The sequence below is a fragment of the Coregonus lavaretus genome (assembly GCF_964263955.1).
Source record: "Coregonus lavaretus genome assembly, chromosome: 7".
Lineage (NCBI taxonomy): Eukaryota > Metazoa > Chordata > Actinopteri > Salmoniformes > Salmonidae > Coregonus > Coregonus lavaretus.
This window is the reverse complement of record NC_139994.1, coordinates 31,588,565-31,597,416: the sequence shown is the minus strand read 5'-3', so window position 1 is coordinate 31,597,416 and position 8,852 is coordinate 31,588,565. Positions and strand designations below refer to the sequence as shown.

Below are 8,852 nucleotides of genomic sequence, written 5' to 3'. Positions count from 1 at the left end.
GGTGACTCTTTCATTCCTGTGGCGGTCCTCATGAGAGCCAGTTTCATCATAGCGCTTGATGGTTTTTGCAACTGCACTTGAATAAACTTTCAAAGTTCTTGAAATGTTCCGTATTGACTGACCTTCATGTCTTAAAGTAATGATGGACTGTCGTTTCTCTTTGCGTATTTGAGCTGTTCTTGCCATAATATGGACTTAGACAAATAGGGCTATCTTCTGTATACCACCCCTACCTTGTCACAACACAACTGATTGGCTCAAACGCATTAAGAAGGAAAGAAATTCCACAAATTAACATTTAAGAAAGAACACCTGTCAATTGAAATGTATTCCAGGTGACTACCTTATGAAGCTGGTTGAGAGAATTCCAAGAGTGTGCAAAGCTGTCATCAAGGCCAAGGGTGGCTATTTGAAGAATCTCAAATATAAACTATATTTATTTGTTTAATACTTTTTTGGTTACTACATGATTCCATATGTGTTATTTCATAGTTTTGATGTCTTCACTATTATTCTACAATGTAAAAAATTGTAAAAATAAAGAAAAACCATTGAATGAGTAGGTGTGTCCAAACTTTTGACTGGTAGTGTATGTGCTAATAGATAAGTAATGTATGCTTTTATGGTATCTAGTTCATGTTAAATCATTGCCGAGATATCAGCATCTGTAAAATGGCACCTTGGGAAACCAGTATACAGTATTCCTCGGTCATTGATTGTGGCCTGAGGGAGGAAAAACAGTGAAGAGAAAAGACACTGGGATCAATAAAGCCCACACAAGATCGATATTAGGCCACAATGTTTATTCAGTAGTGTTGTTTCAACGCATAGGTACAATACTGTCTGCTTTTTTAAGACAAAAAAAAAATGCCAGTCATTATCATCATCCCCCTGGTGTAATGTACGCATCTCCTTATTCTCTCCAAGAGAGCAAGTACATTTCCAAATGTTAGGCACTTTGAAGGTTTAAAACATTGGTGAATATACATTTGTATATATAATATATATTTTCATATACTAATACGCAATTGGAATCAATGGTCAGGTCTCTAATAGAATAACAATATTTAAAAAAACTAAGAAAGAAATGTGGCCATAATGGGAATATGTATAGTGATTGTGAGTCTTTGGGTTTTGTTTATGCAGTTCAGTACCTTCCTTTCTATGATAAGCTGAGAGAGAGAGAGAGAGAGAGAGAGAGAGAGAGAGAGAGAGAGAGAGAGAGAGAGAGAGAGAGAGAGAGAGAGAGAGAGAGAGAGAGAGAGAGAGAGAGAGAGAGAGAGAGAGAGAGAGAGAGAGAGAGAGAGAGAGAGAGAGAGAGAGAGATTGCAGGTAGAGGGCAGGAGCTGGAGGGTATAGCAGAGTGGGGAGGGAGGAGGAGGAGGAAGGGATGCATGGAGGAGGATGGCCTCAGATGGGTGGTAGGAGTTCAGATGACAACCTCTACTTCACATTACTGTACAGCTCAACATCTCAAAGGCAACTTCACAACCTGTTGTACCTTTCTCCTCACTGCAGGTTCATGCAGAGGTGACCGTTTCAATGAGAAAGGGTGACAACAACAGGTCAATCAAAGGATGTATTGTTCCTGGTATATGTTTTGTTCTTGGTAACCAACCTCACACTGTCTGATAATCGCTCTCAGGAGAGCTCCTCCCCACGAAACGGAGGAAGGTGTAATCTACAATTTTGCAGGACAGCAACTACGTTATGTTTTGGGTTAGCTCAAATCGAAATGGATTGACTGACCACAACACTTGAAACCTTAGAAAAAGGATCCAAAGTTCCATTTCACTCTAACGACAGGTTCTGAATCACTAGGAACAGCCCTGCGATCCGCACAGAGCTGACTCGTTTCAATTGGCAGCTGGTGCGTGTCCAGTTGCACATAGAAAGAAAGGATCTCCTGACTAAACCATCGACACGGGAGACAAAAACACTGGGCGCGCTGGCAACACAGTGGAGTGAGAAAAAGGGGAGGGGCTGACAGGTCCACTGGCGCTGGTCCAATTTGATTACCATGAGGAGATGGAGAGAGTGCTGGGGAAGAGAGGGGGGAGGTGGGACAGGCAACGTAAACTAGGGGGAAACATTGGGGGTTGTAGGGCAATGCCACTGAGCCAAATTTAACCCCAAACATACTAAACACTCAGAGCTGAACGAGACCAGCAGAGGAGAAATGCAGTGAATGTGCAATATGAAAAGTCGTATGCAATTAAATAAAATAATCATCCACAAGACATACTGTAAAGTAGGTCTTGTATCTTTTTCTTGAACCCCTGACACATCTTAGCTTTTTAAGACCAATTCCCAATTATAAACATGTATGCTGTATAAGAAATGGTTTTGACCAAGAGAGACATCGAAAGAAAACAAACAAGACAAACAAAAATTAAATTAAATGCTCACTTTCCACTAGATTGGTGTGAGAGCAAAAAATAAACATTGTAACCTGAAGGGAGAACATTTACATTGACCGTTATCAGCGTTAATATGAAGACTAAATAACTTCATGAAAACTACAAAGGCATTATTTTTTTACATCGGAGAAAAAAACGATAAATTAATGAAATACACCTTTTTGAGATCAATGTCAGACATGCTAGGACAAAAATGAAAAAAAATATGAAAGTAGGATTGATACAGAATAATTATATTCAATTATTTCCACTTTTTAAAATGTTCTTTACAAATACATACTGCTACAGTTAAAAAGTAGTCAGCGACTAAAAATGGCTGCTTTGACAGAAGACAGATGCAATCAGTTTTTCTGACCTTTACAGATTGTGTTTTTTGTCATTTTTTCCCAGCCTTTTCAAATAACACACAAAATGTTTAAATACACTGAGATTTGCCATAAAATAAGCAATGCTTGGCTTTTCTTTTTTTTTTTTAAAGAAGAAAGAAAATGTCTTAATTACAATACTCTATGCAAAAGCTTTCCTTTATGAATTGTTTTCTTCAATCAATTTGTTACTTTTTTTGTTGTTGTTGCATTTTAACAGCTTTTGTCGTTGTCATGGACAGCCATAAACTGTCACTGTGATTTGTCAATCTTCTCATGAGGGGGCGGGGCTTTATGCATAAAACTCCTTGGTTGGGGCCTTCTGATATGCTGCCCCAGACGGTTTCCTCTCTCCCAGGTCGTAGCTGCCCTCGTCCTTCTTCCTCATGCGGTAAACCAAGAGGAGGATGAGGAAGATGGCAAAGAGGAAGCCAATAACTCCGCCCGCAATGACAGCTGTGGACAGAGAGAAGGAGAGGTCAGAGGTTAGCGGTCAAAGGATATTCAGATGACACTGAAGCTTATAGCATCTAGAGAGGGAACTTTGAATGCACTGTATCCTTTCTTACGCAATCCCCCTATCAAGCTACACAACATTAGTCCCAGGACTTGTCCTTGTTTCATGCGTGCTAATTCCTTACATAGGCTTTCGTAATTTTCCCAATTATACTTGTATGAGGTTTCTTTATAGTCCTTAATCTGTTTTAGGGCTCTCGTGACGAAACAATCTCCCCTCTGCTCCAGTTTTATTTCCACATCTTGAACTGGCCCCTCGGCCCCATGGGTAAAAAGAAACCTGGAACTCTTCCAGCAAATGACCCTCCTGGAAACCGCGCAGTGTCTCAGTGTGGAGCAAATAAATGTAAATTAAATGACGGACAATTAGAGTTTGTGGGAGCCATGGGGGACAGGAAGTGGAAAATTAGAGGTATAGAGGACAGGAGGAGGTTAGCTAGCCAGGTCTGTTTGCACAGTGGGCTGGGCCTCCTGATCTCTGGGTTTTACATTGCGCTAATCCACAGTATATACAGCCTTGTCAAGGCCAGGGTTTCAGTGGATGTGGCCAACGTGACAGTAATTGAAAACAACTGAAAAAAGTAGTGTAGCTAGCAGACAGAGTTAGAAAAGTCAGGGCCTCACATGTCTACATGACAGGCGATTTGTGCAATTTTGAAATACACTAGTTAGACAAATATAAAATTCCAAATGAGCAAAGGCGACTAACTGGATGGATGTTTGTGGGATATACACTACATGACCAAAAGTCTGTGGACACCTGCTCGTCGAACATCTCATTCCAAAATCATGGGGATTAACATGGAGTTGGTCCCCACTTTGCTGCAATAACAGCCTCCACTCTTCTGGGAAGGCTTTCCACTAGATGTTGGAACATTGCTGTGGGGACTTGCTTCCAGTCAGCCACAAGAGCATTAGTGAGGTCGGGCACTGATGTAGGGCGATTAGGCCGGGCTCGCAGTCGGCGTTCCAATTCATTCCAAAGGTGTTCGATGGAGTCACGGGTCTGGGATCTGTGCAGGCCAGTCAAGTTCTTCCACACCGATCTCGACAAACCATTTCTGTATGGACCTCGCTTTGTGCACGGGGGCATTGTCATGCTGAAACAGGACAGGGCCTTTCATAAACTGTTGCCACAAAGTTGGAAGCACAGAATTGTCTAGAATGTCATTGTATGCTGTAGCGTTAAGATTTCCCTTCACTGGAAATAAGGGGCCTAGCACGAACCATGAAAAACAGCGCCAGACCATTATTCCTCCTCCACCAAACTTTACAGTTGGCACTATGCATTCGGGCAGGTAGCGTTCTCCTGGCATCTGCCAAACCCAGATTAGTCCGTCGGACTGCCAGATGGTGAAGCGTGATTCATCACTCCAGAGAACGTGTTTCCACTGCTCCAGAGTCCAATGGTGGCAGGCATTACACCACTCTAGCCGACGCTTGGCATTGCGCATGGTGATCTTATGCTTGTGTGTGGCTGCTCGGCCATGGAAACCCATTTCATGAAGCTCCCGACAAACAGTTATTGTGCTGACGTTGCTTCCAGAGGCAGTTTGGAACTTGGTAGTGAGTGTTGCAACCGAGGACAGACGATTTTTACACGCTTCAGCACTCGGCGGTCCCATTCTGTGAGCTTGTGGCCTACCACTTCGCGACTGAGCCATTGTTGCTCCTAGATGTTTCCACTTCACAATAACATCACTTACAGTTAACAGGGACAGCTCTAGCAGGGCAGACATTTGACGAACTGACTTGTTTGAAAGGTGGCATCCTATGACGGTGCCACTTTGAATGTCAATGAGCTCTTCAGTATGGGCCATTCTACTGCCAATGTTTGTCTATGGAGATTGCATGGCTGTGTGCTCGATTTATACATCTGTCAGCAACGGGTGTGGCTGAAATAGCCAAATTGACTAATTTGAAGTGGTGTCCCCATATATCTAGCCAGCTTTAGTTAGCTTCACATTCCAGCTCAGTCTTCATCCGTACTATGACTCTAGCAGGCTTGTCGTACATGGCTAGGATTTTGCCTGTGCTTAGCTCTATTCCGTTTATTTTTATCCTAAGAAACTCCCTAGTCCTTGCTGATGACAAGCATACCCATAACATGATGCAGCCACCACCATGCTTGAAAATGTGAAGAGTGGTGTGTTGGATTTTCCCCAAACATAATGCTTTTTATTCAGACAAAGTTCATTTCTTTGCAAATGTTTTTGCAGTTTTACTTTAGTGCCTTATTGCAAACAGGATGCATGTTTTAGAATATTTTTATTATTTTCACTCTGTCATTTAGGTTAGTTTTGTGGAGTAACTTTAATGTTGTTGATCCATCCTCAGTATTCTCCTATCAAAGCCATTCAACTTTGTAACTGTTTTAAAGTCACCATTGGCCTCATGGTGAAATCCCTGAGCGGTTTCCTTCCTCTCCGGCAACTGAGTTAGGAAGGACGCCTGTATCTTTGTAGTGATTGGGTGTGTTGATTCACCATCCAAAGTGTAATGAATAACTTCAGCATGCTCAAAGGGATAGTCAATCTCTTCTTTTTTATGTTTATCAATCTACCAATAGGTGCCATTCTTTGCGAAGCATTGGAAAACCTCCCTTGACTTTGTGGTTGAATCTGTGTTTGAAATTCACTGCTCAACTGAGAGACGTCACAGATAATTGTATGTGTTGGTACAGAGATGAGGTAGTTATTGAAAAATCATGTTAAACACTATTATATAGTCCATGCAACTTATTATGTGACTTGTTAAGCAAATGTTTACTGCTGAACCTATTTAGGCTTGCCATAACAAAGGGGTTTAATACTTATTAATTCAAGACATTTCAGATTTTAATTTTTTATGAATTTCAAAAAGTTTCTAAAAACATAATTCCACTTTGACATTCTAGGGTATTGTGTGTAGGCCAGTGACACAACATTTCTATTTAATCCATTTTAAATTCAGGCTGTAACACAACAACATGTGGAAAAAGTCAAGGGGCTGTGAATACTTGGTCAAAAGAGCAAGATTATTGTTATTTGTCAAACGGCAGCCAAGCATCGATCGTCATGTCACCAGAATAAGACCCTTGATATATATTGGAAAAGAGCATAAAGCTTAAGTACTTTAGGTGCATAAAAAATATTAGATGGAAACCTGGTTAGTCATATAAGAAATTCGAGCTAATTTCCTATTTAACAGCTCACAACCCATATTCAACCTCTAGTCTATCACAAACAGTAGCCTAGCGTAGATGTGTAGACAGAGGTACAAGGACTGCAGCCTGTGTCCACTGTCCAAACCACCAAAACCCAGTGTTGTTTCTGTACATACCTGCCAGCACCTCTGTTCTCTGGAAGAGGTTTTCTGAGCGCACCTCGATGGGCTCCAGGGGTGAGCTGGGGGCGCTGGTGATCTGGTTGTTACGCTCGTCCTCTGTGACAGGTACTGGGGGCTGGGAGGAGAGAATGAAAGAGTTGGAGGGATACAGGTTCTGTACCAACATAATGGCCTGGGGCCTCATTTATCAATCATGCGTAGGCACAAATCTGTGCGTAAACCATTCGTGGGATCAATTCCACGCAAAGTGTGAGATTTATCAATATGAACGTTTGCTTGAGAGTTTGCGTACATTTACGTACAACCATGACCATGTGTATGCACAGTGCCAAGTGGTGGAATAAGGGAACTGCTTGTCAAGCGTAGAATGTTGAAAATGTCATAATAAGTAATTAAATCATTTTTCAATTTCATTGTATTTCCATTGTGAATTCATGCAACATATCTTGACACGCATATATTTTGACCACATCAGTGCATTTGTTACGATAATAATCCATATAAAGTACAGTCATTTGTTAAATTAGAAGGCACGTGTGAAAGTGAAACTATTGTTGAAATACTATAAAAGACTGAGATAATAGGAAATCGAATGAGAGGCTTATCTTGCTCTGTTGGAAGATTCAGCACACGCTGCATTTTGCAGAGAGCGCGTTTTTAGAGACGTGGGATTTTTTGGGGCAGAACGTTCAGATTTGCTCGTCAGATATCGTTTCCCAAAAACAATCTTATAGGATTTTTGCAAGGATTTAAGACTTACTTTAAAAAGGCAAACACATGCCATTCCGGTGCACATCCAAGTGCTATCCACCCTTGGGTTTTTGGCAACGGGCACTTTTCAGCGGGAGCATCTTACAGCCCTCAATGAGCCAATGTCTTTGATACAATCGTCAGAAAAACGAACTTACAATTTCCATACACCATCGCACAACAGGTTGAAGTCAAGAGGGCTTTCTTTAACATCAATGCGTTCCTAAATACGAATGGAGCAATAGACGGCAACCACATCCCCATAAAAGCACCATCCCAAAACGAGTTTCACTCTATGAACAGAAAATGCTTCCACTCTTAATGTGCAGGTGATAGGTTATGTGATGCGCAAAAGACGCTTCTGAATGTGGTGGCAAGGTTCATCCTGCACAACAGCAATGTTGGCCTCTACGCCTACAGGAGGGAGCTGTTGAGGATGGATGGCTTATTGGTGAATATATTTTCCATTGCTAAAGCAACTAATTGTCTTAATGGTCTTCTCTTTATAGCTATGCTTTTATTTTTACTGGTCAAGCCACAACTGAGCGAGCCAAATAAAACCTTTTGGTTGTACTCAATCTCTGACACTAGCACCTCTATTTTTTGCTCAGCTTTTTTTGGTTGAGACGTTGTATTTCATGGTACGGTGTTGTATATTCCCCACAGGCTTTAAAGGGATGATTTCGATCATATATGGTTAATTAGGGGTGTTTCGAAATGCAAATAGCCAAGGTCGTATTGCTAACATCCATCCCTAGTCGCTTCAGATCCGTAATGATTGAAGGGGCTAGGGGAAAGGGAATGGGACCACTATTGGCAACAGACCTGCGTCCTTTGACTTGGCTGAAGGGGTAGTGACAAAATCTAGGCCATCTCCCAATAGAGCATGGTGGGTCCAAGAGCTGATAGTGTTCCAAATTGTGAGATTATGGCTGTTGATTCAGTAATCCAGCATAATGTACCACAAACCAGAGCAACATCAGGGGTCTAGATGACTGCTTGATCCTTATACTTAGAGGAAACTCTTGGGGGGTATTATCAATGCGGCATTAGAGGGATTTGATTACATGCTATTTCAACCAGTTAAATCTCATGACTGACGGTTTATACTCTTCATCTGTGGGCAGACTAAAGATCATAGATCAAGTGGTCTGTCTAGTAAAATGCTATAATATTAGTGTACTATTAGGGGTCTGTTACCAATGACTAATTTTTATGTATAGAATTCCAGCATTGGGGTCAGTGCATGTTCAACTGTTATTTGGGGTTGTGAATTGAAAGGCCCCCAAAGAAAATAGCAGGCAATTTTCAATCTGTTAATTGTAATTTTTTACTGAGTAAAAATTGAATATATACCATATGGGGCAGAAAAGGACTGGTCATAGGGCATTTCGCGCAAATGTTCAATGGGCCGGTCCATCTTTAGCTTAGTGGGCCGGTCTAAATAGTCTGGTGTATGGGTTAGTTGTTATGT

The 8,852-nt window shown here is 41.4% G+C and overlaps 1 protein-coding gene across 1 annotated transcript in view; it reads right to left on the bottom strand.

The window, feature by feature from the left end:
- Window positions 1-786: 786 nt before the first annotated feature.
- Window positions 787-8,852, bottom strand: part of LOC311132415 (syndecan-2-A-like) — a 40,269-nt gene continuing 32,203 nt past the window's right edge. The window contains exons 4-5 of the mRNA XM_084165701.1: window positions 6,623-6,743; window positions 787-3,241 (exon numbers count right to left, since the gene is read on the bottom strand). Of these exons, the coding sequence (XP_084021827.1) occupies window positions 3,078-3,241; window positions 6,623-6,743 (285 nt within the window). The 3' untranslated portion in view covers window positions 787-3,077. The remainder of the gene's footprint in view (window positions 3,242-6,622; window positions 6,744-8,852) is intronic.